This window comes from Brachyhypopomus gauderio, chromosome 19 (genome assembly GCF_052324685.1).
Source record: "Brachyhypopomus gauderio isolate BG-103 chromosome 19, BGAUD_0.2, whole genome shotgun sequence".
In the NCBI taxonomy this organism is placed as follows: domain Eukaryota; kingdom Metazoa; phylum Chordata; class Actinopteri; order Gymnotiformes; family Hypopomidae; genus Brachyhypopomus; species Brachyhypopomus gauderio.
This window is the reverse complement of record NC_135229.1, coordinates 13,535,606-13,556,912: the sequence shown is the minus strand read 5'-3', so window position 1 is coordinate 13,556,912 and position 21,307 is coordinate 13,535,606. Positions and strand designations below refer to the sequence as shown.

Genomic DNA, 21,307 nt, shown 5'->3' with positions numbered 1-21,307 from the left:
CGCCTTGACTACTGCGACAGCAGGTGAGGGTGTGTGCACACTGTGCGCCAGGACGTTTGCAGGTCTGTTAACCCTTAACACATCAGAACTACTGCAATTTGTTTCTGCATTTTATTGAACATATATTATATTATACACGTGCCTTAGAATATATTGGAAACACTGATAGAATGCATATAGTACATTTATCAGAATCAGAATACTTTATTTATTATAGATATTTACAGTATGACTGTATAACTAGTAGAAATTACAGTCTGAAATGTACAGAGTTGCAGAACAGACCATGAAAATAGCAAAACAAATAGGAACGGACAAGCTTTTAAATGCTATTGACCTCCGATTATAGTGAGTATTCATAATCAGACATAACTGAGCAGTGTAACAGATTCAGAAGGACTATGGTCACTGCAGTCTTACTTCCCCAAGCTGTCAAACCCTCATCACTCTCTCAGTCTCAAAATGAGATGGGGGGAGTGGGTAATGACATAGGGGCAGAGGTGCAGGGAGGGGGGGCATGGGGTGTTTGGGGGGTGGGGGGTGTTGTGGGTGGGCGGACGGAGTTGAACATCCGGGATTTTTCTCCTTTTCACTGATCCGGATCCGCAGTGTGGTCGCCCATGGTGAGCTATAATAAGACATGGAGACCAGAACCTGAATTTGTTGCATCAATCGCTTGGAAGTGGCGTTGATACCCTCAGACGGCAGGCAGCTCTCATAGTGACACATGAGACAGGACTTTACAAGACAGGGTTTACAACTGTGGGGATATTATTCCATAAGTAAAATATATATCATGCATTACATGTCAAAAGTTTGGAGTCACCCATAAATGTTACATTTTGCTTGAATTTCATATTTTTATTCATTAACTGAACTGCGATGTGAATAGATTTTATAGCCAAGACATGATTATAGCCAATAAGCTCATGAAAACCATTAATTTCATTAATTCTTTCCATTTTTGGATTTAATGTTCTTCGACAAATATATTTGTTTAATTTTTGCGCTCGTCAAATACAACAAGCTCACATCGTGTTCTGGAAACTACTGGGCGACGTGTGGCTAACAATGACATTTAGATTTTGAACTGCTCGAAATCCCTCAGATAGAGATATGAGTTCATATGACACATAATTGATGTCCTCAGGACAGAATCATCAGGATTTTAACTAGATTGTTAAAGTGTAACAGAATTTGGTTGATTGAGTATTCAGTCTCCTCTCAAACTTCCACTACCCCATCTTTCATTAATTTACGTCACACGAAAGACGTTTCTGGAAAAAAACGTTTTTTGCATTTCGCCTTGAAACATAAATCTGAAGACTTCATTTTTAGTTAATATATGTTGGTTCATACATCATGTCTGCTGATGTTAGTGGGAGAGGTTTGATTTACCAGAAACTTTACTGTAGGCGTACAGGCATTCTGTTGTACAAGTGTGCTGGAGACCAAACCACCACTTGGTCACCTGTTTATTCTTTTCTTTCAATCTCTTGCCTTTTTTAATCGTTCTGTCACACAATGACGTCAATGCACATAAGCACTATTTTTTGCACTTCTTTCAGAAATGGTTTGAAGAGGCTTGAACTTTGTAGTTCAGCAGTGTCTGAGCACATGTCCACATGGTAGGACTTACCTGATGTCAAGAAGAGGAAGAGTTTCATTCTTCAAACGACTTGTTTTACTGTATGCGTCCAGTGACTGTGTTATTTTGCCAGTCTTAATCTTTGCTTTTTTAGCTGTTCTCAAATGTGCAGGTCTCTTTGCCTGCTGGCTTGTTCAATACTTATGATTAGGCTGGTGTTTTCTCTGTTGGTGGTGACACTGGTGTTTTCTCTGTTGATGGTGAGGCTGGTGTTTTCTCTGTTGGTGGTGACACTGGTGTTTTGTTGATGGTGAGACTGGTGTGTTCTCTGTTGATGGTGAGACTGGTGTGTTCTCTGTTGATGATGAGACTGGTGTTTTCAGTGTTAATGGTGAGACTGGTGTTTTTAGTGTTGATGGTGAGACTGGTGTTTTCAGTGTTGATGGTGAGACTGGTGTTTTCAGTGTTGATGCTGAGACTGGTGTTTTCACTGTTGGTGGTGAGACTGGTGTTTTCAGTGTTGATGGTGAGACTGGTGTTTTCAGCGTTGATGGTGAGACTGGTGTTTTCAGTGTTGATGGTGAGACTGGTGTTTTCACTGTTGGTGGTGAGACTGGTGTTTTCAGTGTTGATGGTGAGACTGGTGTTTTCACTGTTGGTGGTGAGACTGGTGTTTTCTCTGTTGATGGTGAGACTGGTGTGTTCTCTGTTGATGATGAGACTGGTGTTTTCAGTGTTAATGGTGAGACTGGTGTTTTTAGTGTTGATGGTGAGACTGGTGTTTTCAGTGTTGATGGTGAGACTGGTGTTTTCACTGTTGGTGGTGAGACTGGTGTTTTCAGTGTTGATGGTGAGACTGGTGTTTTCACTATTGGTGGTGAGACTGGTGTTTTCTCTGTTGATGGTGAGACTGGTGTGTTCTCTGTTGATGATGAGACTGGTGTTTTCAGTGTTAATGGTGAGACTGGTGTTTTTAGTGTTGATGGTGAGACTGGTGTTTTTAGTGTTGATGGTGAGGCTGGTGTTTTCTCTGTTGATGGTGAGACTGGTGTTTTCTCTATTGATGGTGAGGCTGGTGTTTTCACTGTTGATGGTGAGACTGGTGTTTTCTCTGTTGATGGTGAGACTGGTGTTTTCTCTGTTGATGGTGAGACTGGTGTGTTCTCTGTTGATGATGAGACTGGTGTTTTCAGTGTTAATGGTGAGACTGGTGTTTTTAGTGTTGATGGTGAGACTGGTGTTTTCTCTGTTGATGGTGAGACTGGTGTTTTCTCTGTTGATGGTGAGACTGGTGTGTTCTCTGTTGATGATGAGACTGGTGTTTTCAGTGTTAATGGTGAGACTGGTGTTTTTAGTGTTGATGGTGAGACTGGTGTTTTCAGTGTTGATGGTGAGACTGGTGTTTTCACTGTTGGTGGTGAGACTGGTGTTTTCAGTGTTGATGGTGAGACTGGTGTTTTCACTATTGGTGGTGAGACTGGTGTTTTCTCTGTTGATGGTGAGACTGGTGTGTTCTCTGTTGATGATGAGACTGGTGTTTTCAGTGTTAATGGTGAGACTGGTGTTTTTAGTGTTGATGGTGAGACTGGTGTTTTCAGTGTTGATGGTGAGGCTGGTGTTTTCTCTGTTGATGGTGAGACTGGTGTTTTCTCTATTGATGGTGAGGCTGGTGTTTTCTCTGTTGATGGTGAGACTGGTGTTTTCTCTGTTGATGGTGAGACTGGTGTTTTCTCTGTTGATGGTGAGACTGGTGTGTTCTCTGTTGATGATGAGACTGGTGTTTTCAGTGTTAATGGTGAGACTGGTGTTTTTAGTGTTGATGGTGAGACTGGTGTTTTCTCTGTTGATGGTGAGACTGGTGTTTTCTCTGTTGATGGTGAGACTGGTGTGTTCTCTGTTGATGATGAGACTGGTGTTTTCAGTGTTAATGGTGAGACTGGTGTTTTTAGTGTTGATGGTGAGACTGGTGTTTTCAGTGTTGATGGTGAGACTGGTGTTTTCACTGTTGGTGGTGAGACTGGTGTTTTCAGTGTTGATGGTGAGACTGGTGTTTTCACTATTGGTGGTGAGACTGGTGTTTTCTCTGTTGATGGTGAGACTGGTGTGTTCTCTGTTGATGATGAGACTGGTGTTTTCAGTGTTAATGGTGAGACTGGTGTTTTTAGTGTTGATGGTGAGACTGGTGTTTTCAGTGTTGATGGTGAGGCTGGTGTTTTCTCTGTTGATGGTGAGACTGGTGTTTTCTCTATTGATGGTGAGGCGGGTGTTTTCACTGTTGATGGTGAGACTGGTGTTTTCTCTGTTGATGGTGAGACTGGTGTTTTCTCTGTTGATGGTGAGACTGGTGTGTTCTCTGTTGATGATGAGACTGGTGTTTTCAGTGTTAATGGTGAGACTGGTGTTTTTAGTGTTGATGGTGAGACTGGTGTTTTCTCTGTTGATGGTGAGACTGGTGTTTTCTCTGTTGATGGTGAGACTGGTGTGTTCTCTGTTGATGATGAGACTGGTGTTTTCAGTGTTAATGGTGAGACTGGTGTTTTTAGTGTTGATGGTGAGACTGGTGTTTTCAGTGTTGATGGTGAGACTGGTGTTTTCACTGTTGGTGGTGAGACTGGTGTTTTCAGTGTTGATGGTGAGACTGGTGTTTTCACTATTGGTGGTGAGACTGGTGTTTTCTCTGTTGATGGTGAGACTGGTGTGTTCTCTGTTGATGATGAGACTGGTGTTTTCAGTGTTAATGGTGAGACTGGTGTTTTTAGTGTTGATGGTGAGACTGGTGTTTTCAGTGTTGATGGTGAGGCTGGTGTTTTCTCTGTTGATGGTGAGACTGGTGTTTTCTCTATTGATGGTGAGGCTGGTGTTTTCACTGTTGATGGTGAGACTGGTGTTTTCTCTGTTGATGGTGAGACTGGTGTTTTCACTGTTGATGGTGAGACTGGTGTTTTCATTGATGGTGAGAATGTTTTTTTCAGTGTTGATAGTGAGACTGGTGTTTTCATAGTGATGGTTTTCACTGTTGATAGAACAACAGAACAAACAGAATTGAACACACCTGCTAGTTGACCTGTGATGTCTGTTCCTCTGTTTCAGTTTCTTACGCTCAACAGCCCTCCTTTGTTAAAACAAGAATAGTTTTTGCTGTTTCAAAACACATTTCTGTAATCAGCACATTTTTAAACTATGCTAACATAATTGTAAAGATTTTTTTTTCTGTAACGAATAGGTAGTCTATTCACCAAACCTAACTAAGGCAAAGAGCAAACCTCCTCCTATTAATTCAGAAGTGACCTCAAACATTTGACCGGTATGTACAAACATTTTTTGCACAAATTCAAATTTATTCAAAGGCCATGTTTGAGTTGTTTGTTGTTATGTTGCTGTTATCCTCCAGGCACTGTTAATAGAATACAGGTTAAACAACAAGGGTAAATTTGATAAAACTGAGTTCAGCACGTGCATGTTTAATGCATTGTTAACCGAATTTAAAGATATTTTACTGTTTATGTTTTTGAATGTTGTAAAACATTTAGGACAGCTTTCTAGAAACAAACACTTCTTGTTGTTCTTCTGATATCGGTTTTTAAATTTAAGTTTTAAGTTTTATGTGACAGTTTCTTTTAATGAAAGAAAAAGCAGTATTTAATTTTCTCAGCTGGGAATAAATTGTTATTACTATTATTTTCATTTTATATTGTTGCAGTTCCGATGGCAGCGCCCATAATATTGGTTTTGGTCTGCCACCTAGTGGTTCAATGTAGAATTTACAGTAGGCAGTAGATACACTATGTTGCCAAAAATATTCGCTCACCCATCCAAATGATCGTAACCAGGTGTTCCAATAATTTCCATGATCACAGGTGTATAAAATTAAACACCTATGCAGACATTTGTGAAAAATGGGTTGCTCTCAGGAGCTCAGTGAATTCCAGTGAATTCTGTGTGCAATTTCCTCATTCCTAAATATTCCACAGTCAACTATCAGCTGCATTATAAGAAATTGGAAGTGTTTGGGAATGACAGCAACTCAGTAGACCACGTAAACTGATGGAGTGGGGTCAGCGGATGCTGAAGCACATAGTGTGAAGAGGTCGCCAATCACTACAGACATCCAAACTTCATGTGGCCTTCAGATTAGCTCAAGAACAGTGCGCAGAGAGCTTCATGGAATGGGTTTCCATGGTCGAGCAGCTGCATCCAAGTCATACATCACCAAGTGCAATTCAAAGCGTTAGATGCAGTGGTGTAAAGCACGCCACCACTGGACTCAAGAGCAGTGCAGGTGTGTTCTCTGGAGTGATGAATCTCCCTCTAGCAATCTGATGGACAAGTCTGGGTTTGGCGGTTGCCAGGAGAACGGTACTTGTCTGATTGCATTGTGCAAAGTATAAAGTTTGGTGGAGGAGGGATTATGGTGTGGGGTTGTTTTTCAGGAGCTGGGCTTGGCCCCTTAGTTCCAGCGAAAGGAACTCTGAATGTTTTAGCATACCGAGACATTTTGGACAATTTCATGTACCCAACTTTGTGGGAACAGTTTGAAGCTGGCCCCTTCCTCTTCCAACATGACTGTGCACCAAAAACAAGGTCCATAAAGACGTGGATGGCAGAGCATCAGTGTGTGACAAATGTGCATCTGGAAGAATGGTCAAAATCCCCATGAACACACTCCTAAACCTTGTGGACAACTCCACAGCTCCTGGAGGGGCCGGGGTGGGTGGGATTCCCGGGTCTTTCTCTGCCTGCCTCTGGCCTCTGGGGGAATGTTGTTGCAGCTTTCTACCCTCGCTATTAAGGGTAGAACATTTATCCTCTGTTGCACTTACATAAACACACACACTCACACATCACAGTCATTTGTGTAGTTTTCCAAGTGCTGTATGTCTCAGATACACTTTCTACTCTTACATAAACACACACACTCACACATACACACACATCACAGTCATTTGTGTAGTTTTCCAAGTGCTGTATGTCTCAGATACACTTTCTACTCTTACATAAACACACACACTCACACATACACACACATCACAGTCATTTGTGTAGTTTCTCCAAGTGCTGTATGTCTCAGATACACTTTCTACTCTTACATAAACACACACACTCACACATACACACACATCACAGTCATTTGTGTAGTTTTCCAAGTGCTGTATGTCTCAGATACACTTTCTACTCTTACATAAACACACACACTCACACATACACACACATCACAGTCATTTGTGTAGTTTCTCCAAGTGCTGTATGTCTCAGATACACTTTCTACTCTTACATAAACACACACACTCACACATACACACACATCACAGTCATTTGTGTAGTTTTCCAAGTGCTGTATGTCTCAGATACACTTTCTACTCTTACATAAACACACACACTCACACATACACACACATCACAGTCATTTGTGTAGTTTTCCAAGTGCTGTATGTCTCAGATACACTTTCTACTCTTACATAAACACACACACTCACACATACACACACATCACAGTCATTTGTGTAGTTTCTCCAAGTGCTGTATGTCTCAGATACACTTTCTACTCTTACATAAACACACACACTCACACATACACACACATCACAGTCATTTGTGTAGTTTTCCAAGTGCTGTATGTCTCAGATACACTTTCTACTCTTACATAAACACACACACTCACACATACACACACATCACAGTCATTTGTGTAGTTTCTCCAAGTGCTGTATGTCTCAGATACACTTTCTACTCTTACATAAACACACACACTCACACATACACACACATCACAGTCATGTGTGTAGTTTTCCAAGTGCTGTATGTCTCAGATACACTTTCTACTCTTACATAAACACACACACTCACACATACACACACATCACAGTCATGTGTGTAGTTTCTCCAAGTGCTGTATGTCTCAGATACACTTTCTACTCTTACATAAACACACACACTCACACATACACACACATCACAGTCATGTGTGTAGTTTTCCAAGTGCTGTATGTCTCAGATACACTTTCTACTCTTACATAAACACACACACTCACACATACACACACATCACAGTCATGTGTGTAGTTTTCCAAGTGCTGTATGTCTCAGATACACTTTCTACTCTTACATAAACACACACACTCACACATACACACACATCACAGTCATGTGTGTAGTTTCTCCAAGTGCTGTATGTCTCAGATACACTTTCTACTCTTACATAAACACACACACTCACACATACACACACATCACAGTCATGTGTGTAGTTTTCCAAGTGCTGTATGTCTCAGATACACTTTCTACTCTTACATAAACACACACACTCACACATACACACACATCACAGTCATGTGTGTAGTTTCTCCAAGTGCTGTATGTCTCAGATACACTTTCTACTCTTCTTTCAGGAGCAGCAGTTGGTCAACCATTGCAGTGGTCATTTGTGCTGTGTTCTTTCTGCCCTTCTGTCTTTTCCCTTTTTACTTTCTCTCCCCCTCTTTTCTCTCCTCTCCTGTATGGTCCACCTAACCCCAATTATTTTCATCACTATTATACTGTATTATACTGAATTGTTTTAACTTGATTTTTACATAAAAACAAAGTTATCCTCCAAAGATGGGGGGGGGGGGGGGGGTGGAGATGGGCAAAAAAAGAGAGGCCGTTCTAGCTGCAAAGGGTGGACCAACGTCGTATTGAACCCTATGGATTAGGAATGGGACGTCACTTAAACTCATATGTGAGTCAAGGAAGGAGAAAAAATACTTTTGGCAATATAGTGTAAATAGATAGATCCAGTTCAATGTCTTGCAATCAGTCTCCCACATCCAGCAGTGTGTAACTTTATACTACCAAAACTGGTATGTGCAGTGTTGTGTATTTCCAGTCATTGCCATCAAACCTTAACCAATCAGAAAATGTTTACAAATTGCACTGAAATATGACAACATGGAGAATTTTGACCATCATGTTTATAATCAACGACATGTTCACTGATATAAATACTTACTTCTCAGACTTGAAATAGTGATTTTGAGCAAGATACAGGCTTTTGATGACATTCCATTGTGTGGTGCTGTTTGTAGAAATAATTTTATTCAAAATAAATGAGGAATTCATGATGTGCACAAGTGACTAAATTATATGAAAAAAGTTATTTTGAGAAATTCAATTCTGATCTGCAAAATGCACCAAAGTGACAAAGAAAAACTAAAAGAACAGCCGATCCGTACAGCGAACACTCAGAACCTCAAGCTTGGCTCGACTCGATACTCCACGGTTAAAGTCTCATGGAAGACAAAGGTCCAGACTATTCTCCGTCCTGGCTCCAAGATGGTGGAATGATCTTCCATTAGCTGCTAGGACTGCAGAGTCTATTTATTTATTTATTTTTTTTATTTTAACTTTATTTTACCAGGAAATATCCCATTGAGATTGAAAATCTATTTTTCAAGGGAGACCTGGCCAAAAGGGCAGCAAACAAATAACACAGTTGCATTTTACACATAAGACAAAACTATTCAAATTCCTTACGAAAAACAAGTACATGTCATGGAATCGGCCTCAAAAACTCTCAGAATGGATTTAAAAGTATTCGAAGAAATTAACTCAGTTAATTTCCAATCTTTCTGTAACAAGTTCCATGTATAAGGTGCAGAGAAGACAAAAGCCCTTTTACCCAAGTCTGTTCGGGCAAAAGGGACAGAAAGCAACATGTAATCTTGAGAACGGACAGAATATGAATTAACAATTCTCAAAGTGACTAAAGTGGAGAGATACGTAGGCAGAATTCCCAGTATTGCCTTATAAATAAAAGTATACCAATGACACGCCCTCCGAATGGCCAATGCAGACCAACCAGTTCGAGAATATAATTCACAGTGATGAGTGGACATCTTGCAATTAGTGATAAACCTTAAAGCAGCATGATAAACAGAATCAATCCTTTGAAGACAATGAGCAGGAGCATTCATGTACAAAATATCTCCATAATCCAACACAGATAAAAATGCCATCTTCAAGCATAGACTGAAGACCCACCTGTTTGTTGAGTTCTTACCAGAGCACTAACTCAGCTGATACCACTTGCCGTTGTTCTTTAAATTGTATGTCTGTCTATGGTTATTTGTGCTTCTTGGCAAATGTCTAACTTGCAAAACACTAGGTAATGATATTGACTCCTCTAGTTTAGTAGTAGTCTGACTCAATGGTATTTTGAATTCTGGCCTATCCGTACTATTTCCTAGGATGAATTCTGTGATCAGATGTAAAGCACTTTTGTAAGTCGCTCTGGATAAGAGCGTCTGTTAAATGCCGTAAATGTAAATGTAGGTCGTATGCACCACCTGACCACCTTAACTTAGTGGTACACACTACCTGACTACCTTAACTTAGTGGTACGTACTACCTGACCACCTTAATTTAGTAGTACACATGACCTGACCACATTAACTTAGTGGTACGCACTACCTGACCACCGTAATTTAGTAGTACACACTACCTGACCACCTTAACTTAGTGGTACGCACTACCTGACCACCTTAACTTAGTGGTACACACTACCTAACCACCTTAACTTAGTGGTACACACTACCTGACCACCTTAACTTAGTAGTACGCACGACCTGACCACATTAACTTAGTGGTACGCACTACCTGACCACATTAACTTAGTGGTACGCACTACCTGACCACCTTAATTTAGTAGTACACACGACCTGACCACATTAACTTAGTGGTACGCACTACCTGACCACCTTAACTTAGTGGTACGCACTACCTAACCACCTTAACTTTGTGGTACACACTACCTGACCACCTTAACTTAGTGGTACACACTACCTGACCACCTTAACTTAGTAGTACGCACGACCTGACCACATTAACTTAGTGGTACGCACTACCTGACCACCTTAATTTAGTAGTACACACAACCTGACCACATTAACTTAGTAGTACACATGACCTGACCACATTAACTTAGTGGTACGCACTACCTGACCACCTTAACTTAGTGGTACACACTACCTGACCACATTAACTTAGTGGTACGCACTACCTGACCACCTTATCTTAGTGATACGCACTACCTGACCACGTTGCTTAACCTGGATTTCCTGAGATTGAGAGAGACAGAAAATGAGAAAAAAAGAACAAAGACTTTGTAATATATTTAGCTCCCGCCGGTTTTAGTGACGTTCATTCACTCAAAACTGCACTTAGGATACACGAGTAGTTGATTCTCGACCTTTTCTCACTAATTCAAATAAATTATGAAACGTGTACGAAACATAAAACAAATATCTTTGCAAATACATTAGAACACGTGAATTAGGTGCCTGAGAAAATAGCCTTACAGTCTCTCATTACTCCATCGCAATATCTCCGTCCGTTTGGCTAAAATATGGTGGAATACTTTAATCCGTTTTTACCCATTTATACATTTTGTATACATTTCGGCAAAAACGTTGTGCTGCCAAGATATAAAAAAAACGTCACGACAGAAACGGGCTAAAATGGAAATGATATGAAGTTAATCGCAGAATTGGTGTCGTTCCTCCTGGACCATGTAAACCCAATCGGTTTCACGTTAATGCACTGAACTGTTTAACAGACTTATAGAGTTCTTCATCTGTTCAAATAGCCCTCGATTAGATGTGGTTTGTGGTGCCATCTTCTCTTCTGGACTGGGTGCTAGTTACAAGTTAGTCACACGAGGGCAGCAAATGAATTCATACGAGCGCACAAGACATTTTGTACACAGCTCGTTAAGTATTATACGAGACCAGACGTATAGTTGTATAAAGAAAAGCTGCCAACACATATTTTATGTAAATACTAATATGTTATACCAATCTAAATACCACTCGATGTCTCACTGCAGTTTTGCACGCTGTTGTAACATCACTGGCTTTCAAGTCTACTGGTCCCTTTAAAAGCGCACTGGGACCCGGTTACGGGAGCACTACTGTGTGTGTGTCGAGGGTCTACACAGCGGTCCAGGATTATCTACGGTGGATTATAATCTCTCAAAGTGCGGATTACAAAAAGTTCACAGCCAGCAGCCAGCATGAGGGGGTCCTTGTGTTCCGGTCTGCGTTTTCTCGGTGTGGACGTTATAATAATGTATTAGCACACGGAGTAAAATACATGAGGGATCAGCCGTCGTGCCGAAAAAGCGACCCAAAAGTGCCATGCGGTGCCATAGGTGTGTTCGTGTGTGGGACAGCAGTTTCACTCCCACAGCCTTCTTCCATAAAGCACCTTAGAGGCCAGACCGACTGATTTTGATCCGACTGGTTCTGGGACGAGATGAAAAGATGGTACCGATGACCCCCTGTGCGCACTGGTCACACACAGACTCCAGTGCAGGACTCCCGGGGTGTCCCTCCTCTGAGATCATGATGCCAAGCCCACTGATGTGAGATAAGCCTGTTGCGCCAGTCGCACGCACGCACGCGTATATAAGGCTGACACTTGACAGGACGCGCTGGCACTTACCGGCTGGTCTTTAGCATCTGCGGTGCAGGTCCGAAAAGAGAATACAAGAACTTTATTTTCCCGAAAGGTTTAACAGAAACCATGGCACACCATTGGGGATATGGAGCTCATGATGGTAAAAACGTTTATTCTGCGAATACATTAGCTATCAGATGATCTAAATCGATTGTCTTTAATTTTCTGCTTAGTTATTGCTTTCATATTGCATTTAACTCCCGTACAGCTGTTTTTTAATTTTTGTCTAAGATAGAATAGAGAATAATCCTTCTTGTTACATTTATACAGGCTGTAGTTTCTAACAAAACAAATAAACAAAACAAAGCAAACAAACAAACAAAAGCTTTAACGTTCATGTTGGTCAATTGTAAAAATAATTACTTATCAATGCAGATGAGTGTCAAGTTTTTTCTTGGAAGAATATGAAATATTTCTCAGTCACATATAGCTATAACATAACTACATACACTGAAAAAATAAAACATTGGCTCAATGTAATAAAATTGAATTAATCAATCACACGAATTTTTTTTCATCGACTACATGAATTTAGTTTTTTAGATTGAGTCAATGAAAAAAAATTCGTGTGATTGAATAATTCAATTTTATTACATTGAGCCAATGCTTTATTTTTTTTCAGTGTATCAGGAACTGCATGGTGACAAAGAAAAAGTTAATTCCAAATTTTATTTGAATGATTATTATTTATTTATTTTACAGGGCCTGCTCATTGGTGCGAGAGCTTCCCGGTCGCTAATGGACCCAGGCAGTCTCCTATTGATATTATACCAGGCCAAGCACATTATGATCCAGCTCTCAAGCCTCTTAAACTGAAGTATGACCCCTCCACCGCCACTGAAATTATCAACAATGGCCACTCCTTCCAAGTGGGTTTTGCTGACGATGCAGACAAATCAAGTTAGTCCCCTTTTCATTTCATCACCCTGTTCGTTCTTCTTAAATTGTATGCGCACATAAAACTGCCCAAACATCAATAGCAATGATGGGAAATGGGAGAATTGCTTCAAAATGGGTTGTTGTACATAAGTTACCTTTTAAAGAGTTTCGTGGTATGGGTCACAACCAAAAACCACACAGGTAAGATAAGGAACACCCAGAAGTTCACAACGAGATTACAGCACCTCAAGTAAAAGCATCATTAATTAATTTAGTCTCCAGGACACCCCTTCTAACTGTCCATTAAGTTATGAATGGTGAATCACATATTTATCTGCTGTACTACATTATATCAGTGAAGCAATATGCAGGATAGAGATGTGGTAGATGGATTATGGACATTCGTCATGGATGCATAGGTCACTAGGTTTGGCTGCAAAATCAGAGGTAGAGATCTTGTAACTTTTTGATAGAGGTATTTTAATTTTTTAAAAATCTTTTATTCCCTTTATTGTCACAAATAGTGCATATTTCTTTAAATATACCATCCTTGCTATTTTTGTAATTCTTTTTATAAACTCTGTTATCAGTTTGCAGAGAACTTTGCTTAGATGATATTCCCCGAGCTAGCAGACGTGTCCCCCTGCTAGCCAAAACAACATGCTTTGTTTTCAGTCTTGCTTCGTAAATGTGTTTTATGGAGTCGCTTTTAGCCTGTTCGCTCTCGTTTCCTTCCAGCGCTCCTGAAATAAGAACGCCAATAAGAGCGCGCTGTTTCCCAAGGCTTGAGCCATCAACCGCTCCACTGTGCTTTATGTACACATCAGTCCTAATGTATTCTATTATGTGAAGGAGAATAGAGTTAGACACGCCCCCCCCTCATGCTCAGACTGCCGAGGAGAGGCGCGTGCCGGGAATTTCTGCAGGATCTTGAGCGGACCGAACGCGCATTCTACAGTACACAAGCTTGCACGCCGGAGGAGAAACGCTAATGATAAGGGAGGAGTTAAGAGGAAGCAGTCTGCATCCTGCAAATGTAATCACTGGATGTCATTCCTTCCATCTCAACACTTTGGCCCTGTGAACAGATGTTCAGTGTAGTCACGCCATCTATCCAGCCTGATGTAGGACGAGCCATCGTAATGTGAAGAGCCATAACAGCAGATGAAGATTAAGACCTGAGCTGATGTTTATTTAGGAAAGATGTCTGCAGGCTACTACGTGGGGAAACAGACACAGAATTATTAGATACCGTTGTGGCACGTTTCTGCTGTTCAGATTCATGGGTTTTGATCATACTGCTTGTAATTCCTTCTCTTATAACCTCTAAAGAAAATTCCATCCAAAATGCTACTGTGACTGAAAAAATAAATATACAAATGGACCATTTAGCATAATGACAATTAGATCATCCTCAGTAGTTTCCACTATCAGCTACTGCCTGGTTTGAAATCATTGTTGAATAATCTCTTTAACACTCTGTATATGAGTACATGGGAAAGATAGTAAATATGTTTAAAATGAATTATTGACATGAGGTATCATTTAATTATACTGTATAATGCAGTTGACTGACCTGTGTGTGTGTGCGTGTGTGTGTGTGTGTGTGTGTTTGCAGCTCTGACCGGAGGGCCCATCTCTGGCACATACAGGCTGAAGCAGTTTCACTTCCATTGGGGGAGCAAAGATGACCACGGGTCCGAGCACACCGTCGGGGGGCTCAGGTTCCCCAGCGAGGTAGAGTCCTGCATGACACTTCACACAGACTTCACCGTTCCTGTCTGGAGCGTGCTTGTGTTTCACAGAAAACAGAGAGGCACTCCGCACTGGAGGAGAGAGAACCGGCTTGTTCTGAGCTGACAGTCACAAAGTGGTTTGCGCTCAACAGTTCTCCCCTTTCAGCTGCCCAGAACGGACCACATTCTAAGTAAAACGCGGACGGAAACAGATCAGGCTGGCGTACACGACAACAGCACTGCGCCACGGCAGACTGGACTGTGTTTGTCTCCAAACACGCCTGTACACATGGAATCTGTGTGCAGAAAATAATAGTGGAAGCACCATAAATACATAAATAGCAGCTGAAATGCTTCATTTTCCATCATTTGCTTCTACTGGTTCCTGTGCCCCAGGCTAGTGCAGGCAGCCCTGGCTCTGAACGTAAACCCTGATAACGTGACCTTGCCTCCTTGGAGTGACTCTCGGTCCCGCCTCATGCGTATCTGTGCAGTGCACACTGCCACGTGTTTGCGGTCTGATCTCAGTGCTTCCTTTTCTCTGCAGCTCCACCTGGTGCACTGGAACACCAAGTACCAAAACTTCAGCGAGGCCGTGGATAAGCCCGACGGGCTGGCGGTCGTTGGCGTTCTCCTCAAGGTTGGACCAAACGCCACCCCATAAATACTCTCTGTGGGATTCATGGCATGAGATTACTTCAGTGTGTGATGTAATCTTTTTTCTTCTTGACCCCTTTAGCTTGGTAGTGCCAACCCAAGTCTACAGAAGGTTCTAGATAGTCTCAGTGCCATCAGTACAAAGGTGACAGAATCGTTTTTGGATTTTATACAATTTACATAATTATTTCATTATGAATTATTTGTTATCATAATATATAAATGAATAAATGATTCATCTTCACCCCTCACCCAGGGCAAGCAAACCACATTTGTAAACTTCGATCCTAAATCCTTGCTACCTCAACATCTGCACTACTGGACTTATGAAGGTTCTCTGACCACGCCCCCTCTGTATGAAAGTGTCACCTGGATCGTGCTGAAGGACCCAATCAGTGTCAGCCATGCTCAGGTATGTTGTTCATCCTGCAGATGAGGATTACCCCCGAAATATCGGCTACAAGGAAACGTGCAGACCAGTTAGCATAAACTCATTAGCATACAATGCTATACTATCCTTTGGGCTTTTCAAGAACAGAGCACTGAGGATGTAATATAGATTGATTTTTTTTTTCAAGCATGCTCTTGCAATAATGGAACAACCCTGCACATCTAGTAGTGTAATATTTTCCAGGCCCTGCTGTATAATTCTGTGCAATAAAGCTAGGCTACTGTTGTGGAGGTCAAATAAGGGTTACAAATATTGTGAGTATAAGCAGTGAAGTGGATATGCACTGCCTGAGTTCTCTCTCATTGCTTTGCTTTGTGTCTAGATGAACCATGAACTGTTCAGTGACATGAACCCGATTACTTAATATTTATTCAATTCCAACCTGCTGGACACATGGTGCGTAGCCTTGCTGTATTTCAGCAGACGACAAGGCTTGACAAACAGGGTGGGCCTTTTTTATTTTGCCTCGTGTTTAGCCAGATTACATTATCTAGATGTTCCTGGAAGCTGAAAGGAGTGGAGGCGTGGTGGTGTTTACTAGGGTGTAGTCTCTCCCACCCGTTGTTGGTGGGGGATGAAGGATGTTTGCCTCATTCAAGTAGCCAATTCTAGACAATCCTGCTCTGTCATATCAAGATGATCTGGGTATCTCACACGCCCCCACCCTCCCCAACACCAATAAACACCACCCGACCAGCACCGCTGGTTTGGCAACAACATTCCTAAATGCTGGAGAAAGAATTCTTCAGTGTTCTTAAGGCCTCCATCAGGGTTTGAATAATGCTGACGCCTACAGCTTCAAAGAGCATGGGTGGAGGTGCTCCGTCTACTGATTCTGCAAGGTGAAACGATTGGCTGTGATTCGGTACGGTGTGCCGCTCACGCAGCAGGGACTAGATCATCGCGTACCGGTCCATGGCCGAGATGGAGCGGTGGCGGTGCTGACGGAGGAAGTGAACGCTGCTCTCCTACAGGATGGAGGAAGTGGCTACTGACCACACAAAACGGTTTGTGTCATAAATGACACAAATGTCGCAAATGACGCTAAATGTGTAAGAGGACTCGCCCCAACCACTGGAATATAGGAACTGTAGCTGCAGAGCATTGCATATGGTTTTTGACATTTGACAAATAGTCATTTGGTATTGGCTGCTCAGCCTTAAAATGTTCTGAGAAGGGACACACGGACTAGCAAAGGGTGTAGCATCCTCATTTACTCCAACAAACATGAAGCAGACACTAATGAAGTCTTGTCTCTGTCTCTGTCTCTTTCCACTTCCTCCCAGATGTCAAAATTTCGCAGTTTGATGTTCAGCGGAGAAGGAGAACCTCCTCAACACATGGTGGACAACTTCAGGCCCCCCCAGCCTCTCAAAGGACGTAAAGTCCGCTCCAACTTCAAATAAACTCGAGTCTACAGCCTCCTGGCCTCGTATCACATGTGCCACTCCTCTCGTCGAAGGGATCAACTTGTCTTATTTTATTTTACTTAAAAAAACACTTGGTTATCAAGTTGCTCAAATGTCTAATCTCTAATGTATAAATGTCTAAACAGTGCCTACAAGTTCTACGTGCTTGTATCTGACAGCTATTACCTACAGAACAATTGACCAGAGTGCTGTGAGGTCATATGAGTCCACTCTCACTTTAGAAATGTTCACATCTACTTGTCCACCATGCAAGTTCCTTCTAATCCAGTTTAATTTTTCCATTGCAGTCATTTTTTTCCACAGTATCACATTATTAAAGGAAAATATTTGTGCCACTTCAACTATGCAAACCCATTCCATTGTGTCTGAGAAATGCAAATCCCACATACTATCACTTACATTTTTTTCATTGAAATCATGGTTATTCCACATGTACCAATGCTTGGGGGAAGATGTGTGTGTGTGTGTGTGTGAGATAGTGGCACTTATGTATAGAGTGTGTTGTCAGCAATGTGTCATCTAACCAGAACAGAAACTCAGTATGTTTCAGTGAAGCCCTTCCTGCCATGGTATAACTCCCACCCAAGGAGCAAGAAACCAGAGACTTTAGGAAATGTTTTAATAGAAATGTTTGACTATTGTTTGTTCTTTGACTCCTCCCCTATGTACTATTTTTAACCCTGAGGAGTAATATGAATAAATGTCATTAGGATAATGTTTGATAGTTTACAAGATATTTAGAGCAATAGATGATTGAACTTTTATGCACAATAAATGAATATATATTTTAAAATTACCTCAGAGACTGACGTTGCTTCTGTCTGAGAACCAAGTCTTGCCGGACACGGCCGCTGTGATTCTGGGAAGTGAGGATGGCAGTTGATGAACATTATCATTTGATCATAAGAGATCTGAGGTGCTGCACGTTGCCATGGGTCACTCAGGTTTTGTTTGACCCGGTTCCACCTGCTACATGGCGGGTCTCCCTGTGTTATACACACTGCAGTCACCCAGACCTAGACATTCAGGTTTTAATGACATGTTTTAGACTATGTGTTTGTCAGGTGTCCCCACAATTTGAACATGCTATTATTACCTAAAGCTATTCATTAGATGTCTCTCACTTGCATATAGACTTTGGAACAAACCTTCAAGCCACCCTCCAATTACCTGCTAGTGCTTTGCTTGCACAGCTAATGAAGGATATTTGTCTGAAATGTACTTTTACAATCAATCAATCAATCAATCAATCAACTGAAAAGACTGAAACGGTACAGTGCTGCATGCGCTCTTAACACATACGATCACACTAGACACACATCGGCTTTGTTTCCACTGTGAGGAGATGCTCAAACCGTCACCCACTCACTGGTGAAAGAGAGGTTGTCAAAGATGCTTTATCGGGATGTTGGCACGCTGGAGGAGATGAGGACAATTCTGGATGCCAGTCTGGTCCTCGTTGCCACTTTGAGACACGGCTGGTGGTTTTTTTGTGTGTTTTCACGCTTACGTAATCAGCATGTGATTGTGCGTTAGTGCGTTAGTGCGCTAGTGCGCTAGTGCGTTAGTCCTCTCTCCCTTCTCCTGTTCTCCACCAGTCTAACATCCACAGTGACCGCATGCGCCTGGCTGCCATGAAGCACGTCTCCACGCCCTGTTTCCCAGAATTCTCTGGGGATTGCTGGATACCGTGTGCCTGCCTGAGAAACCGTGGCCCGTAATCCCTCATCTGTACCTTACAGAACCAAACCCTTGGGAAGAAAAGACAGTAATTACATTTGGCCTCTTGCAATTAGTCTGATAGTTCACTTGGTTAGTGTGGTGTTGTCGCCGCTGGGGCAGACAGGAGTGGAGATCAGGTTCACATGGACAAGTGGAGGAGAGATGATGATTACTAAAGGAACCTGAGAGAGAGAATACACATGGTAAAACCGTGGGAAGGCTGTAGCTTGTATTTTATCAAGTGCTAGTTGATCACCCCCCTCTTGGTTTAAACCAGCAGCTTCAGGCAGCTTCACATGAACTTCCGGTTCCTTTAGGATTTGACCTTCAGTGCTGTTTCAAAAACAATCGTGCAATTTTGCATTTCTGTTCTTCACAACACAATTCAGTTGAAGTGCTCAGCATCATCAGTGTGTGTTGTATGTACACGTGGACTGGGGTGTCACTGTTCTCACACACTTCCCCAGCAACACAGTCAGGAGCTGCTCTCTGGAATAAAGGCCCTGCTGCACCTGGCAAAATGGATGTGTTTCATTCCGGGGCCCTTCAATGGCTGTAGGAGTTGCTGGAGGATTTGAGCTTTCAAAAACCCCTTTAATACCATAATCACACCATTGGTGCACTGCCAAGGTCTAAGGGCGGATTAGCTGCTAAACAACTGCAAAAGGACAGCAAGTCACTTGCAAAATCGGAATTCCTACGGTTACTTAAACGCGTGTGCATGAGTTGAAGTGTTTTTGAATAGGCAGCCACACCCCACCTTCCCTGCCTGCAAACCGATAGCAAGAAAAACTAGCCATCATCTGCAATAGCAACCAGTCATAAGGCTGAGGGATGTAACACACTTTGATGACTTCATTCACAAGATCTGGCAGAAGCAATGGGTTACCTTGACACTGGAGGTGTTATCGCCTTGAGCCCAAATCCTGATTTTTGCAATAGGTAAAACACAACCATTATGTTGGAAATGCCTGTTTTGGGGGAAGGGTGTAATCGTCTTGGACACGCTTTAAGTTTGGCTGCGGAAGTTCCAGTGGAGAGTCATCATTAATATTAGGCCCAGGAATATGGCAGCCAAATCATGTGTCATGGTGCCATGTTAACCAGGACTATAGATTCATTGCTGGCCATGGTCTAAATGTTGAGTTTCACTGCACCTTTAATCCACGTTTTAGAAAGTCCTACTGTTGGTGCACACTGCTGGTGTTTGCAGAGCAGGGCTTGTTCCACTGGACCTAATGTATGAGTCTTGTGTGAACGGGAGTGCTGTGTGAGCCGGCGTGTGGAGGCAGGGGGGGAGGGAACCTTAGTCCCGAGGCTGGGGCCAGAGATAAGGAAACGAAAGAGGCTGATAAGGACAGGGCAGGGGGCGTGGAGCGGGCAATTATGCAACCACACATCTACAAACGCGCTGCAGACCACATTGTATTGCAATATGCACAATGATTAAAGACTGGGAAGGCCTACGGTGTTGGATAAGCATCAAGGCCAGGATTTTGTAATATTTTTTATTAGTACTGGATTAAGTCAGATTAAAATGCTTACAGTGTGCATGCTAAGTGGAATCAGTTCTATATGTTAGTGGTCATGTGCTCATAATAATACAGTAATAACCCCTGCTTCTCTCCCACCCCATTGGCTGAAACAACAATCACATGTAAAAAAAAATGTGACCTCATTGACTGCAGGAGAAAAGTATATAGAAAGTGTATGAGGCCTGTTGCTCTGCCTATATAAACATTAATATTTTATTTGGATAGCCTTGCTGTGCTGGAGGTGCCTCGGTGAAGACAGAAAGGTGAAGAACACCTCTGAGAGCTCCCATCTCATACATTGTTTGGATTTAGTCTGAACTCTCGTGTGAAATTCTGCACTTACATGTGCCTTTAGCATTTCGTTATTAATGATTCATGTCAGAGTTCCCTAGACAACAGAGTGACAACACCCTAAACTACACTCTCACTTTTACGAGTCACGCCCTGCTTGACAGTCAGCCAAAGATCCACCAATCGCACCTCACCGTCTCTCATCTGCTCACGCTCACCAATTTCACGTTGATCACCTGCACCTGGTCCTCGTCTCATTCCCTATTACCATTCCGCAGGTGCCCTTCACCAGTCCACTGTGAATGATCCCTGCAGTCGCCGGTTCTCTGATCCAAAATGCTCAGAATCTTGACATAATGCATCTTTCATATCTTTCATAAAACCACTGACACAACTAATAACAATTGTTGTGTGTACATCCAAAATGAACGGGTCCTATAAACGCCATGGCGCTAAATGAAACTCTTTTATCATGGCGACCCAGACCTTGCTGTTCGTGCGGGTGTCTCAGACGTGATAAATCCAGC

The 21,307-nt window shown here is 42.2% G+C and overlaps 2 protein-coding genes across 3 annotated transcripts; one reads left to right on the top strand and one right to left on the bottom strand.

Annotated features, from left to right (window-relative positions):
• Positions 1-514: 514 nt before the first annotated feature.
• LOC143482574 (uncharacterized) lies at positions 515-21,285 on the bottom strand. 2 transcript variants are annotated; one of them, XM_076980948.1, is made up of 4 exons: positions 20,970-21,285; positions 18,030-18,091; positions 1,640-4,601; positions 515-628 (listed from the first exon to the last, which is right to left on the bottom strand). In XM_076980948.1, exons 1-3 carry the CDS (start codon positions 21,036-21,038, stop codon positions 1,796-1,798), a joined length of 2,937 nt encoding a protein of 978 aa, XP_076837063.1. In that variant the 5' UTR covers positions 21,039-21,285; the 3' UTR covers positions 515-628; positions 1,640-1,795. The 2 variants fall into 2 exon arrangements, with proteins under 2 accessions (XP_076837063.1, XP_076837064.1); XM_076980949.1 differs by having other exon boundaries at positions 20,999-21,285.
• cahz (carbonic anhydrase) lies at positions 12,021-18,028 on the top strand. The gene is made up of 7 exons (XM_076980950.1): positions 12,021-12,179; positions 12,782-12,979; positions 14,577-14,695; positions 15,242-15,334; positions 15,434-15,496; positions 15,608-15,763; positions 17,089-18,028. The coding sequence occupies exons 1-7, from the start codon at positions 12,146-12,148 to the stop codon at positions 17,206-17,208; spliced, it is 783 nt and encodes a 260-aa protein (XP_076837065.1). The 5' UTR covers positions 12,021-12,145; the 3' UTR covers positions 17,209-18,028.
• Positions 21,286-21,307: the final 22 nt, after the last annotated feature.

Excerpts from the sequence above, each read along its gene's own strand:
- LOC143482574 (XM_076980948.1), bottom strand. The coding sequence starts at position 21,038 with ATGAGACGAGGACCAGGTGCAGGTGATCAACGTGAAATTGGTGAGCGT. Across the intron at positions 18,092-20,969 it reads AGCAGATGAGAGACGGTGAG|AATCACAGCGGCCGTGTCCG; the intron begins GTGCGATTGGTG and ends CTCACTTCCCAG. Across the intron at positions 4,602-18,029 it reads AAGCAACGTCAGTCTCTGAG|TGAAAACCATCACTATGAAA; the intron begins GTAATTTTAAAA and ends TTCTATCAACAG.
- cahz (XM_076980950.1), top strand. The coding sequence starts at position 12,146 with ATGGCACACCATTGGGGATATGGAGCTCATGATG. Across the intron at positions 14,696-15,241 it reads GGCTCAGGTTCCCCAGCGAG|CTCCACCTGGTGCACTGGAA; the intron begins GTAGAGTCCTGC and ends TTTTCTCTGCAG. Across the intron at positions 15,335-15,433 it reads TCGTTGGCGTTCTCCTCAAG|CTTGGTAGTGCCAACCCAAG; the intron begins GTTGGACCAAAC and ends TGACCCCTTTAG.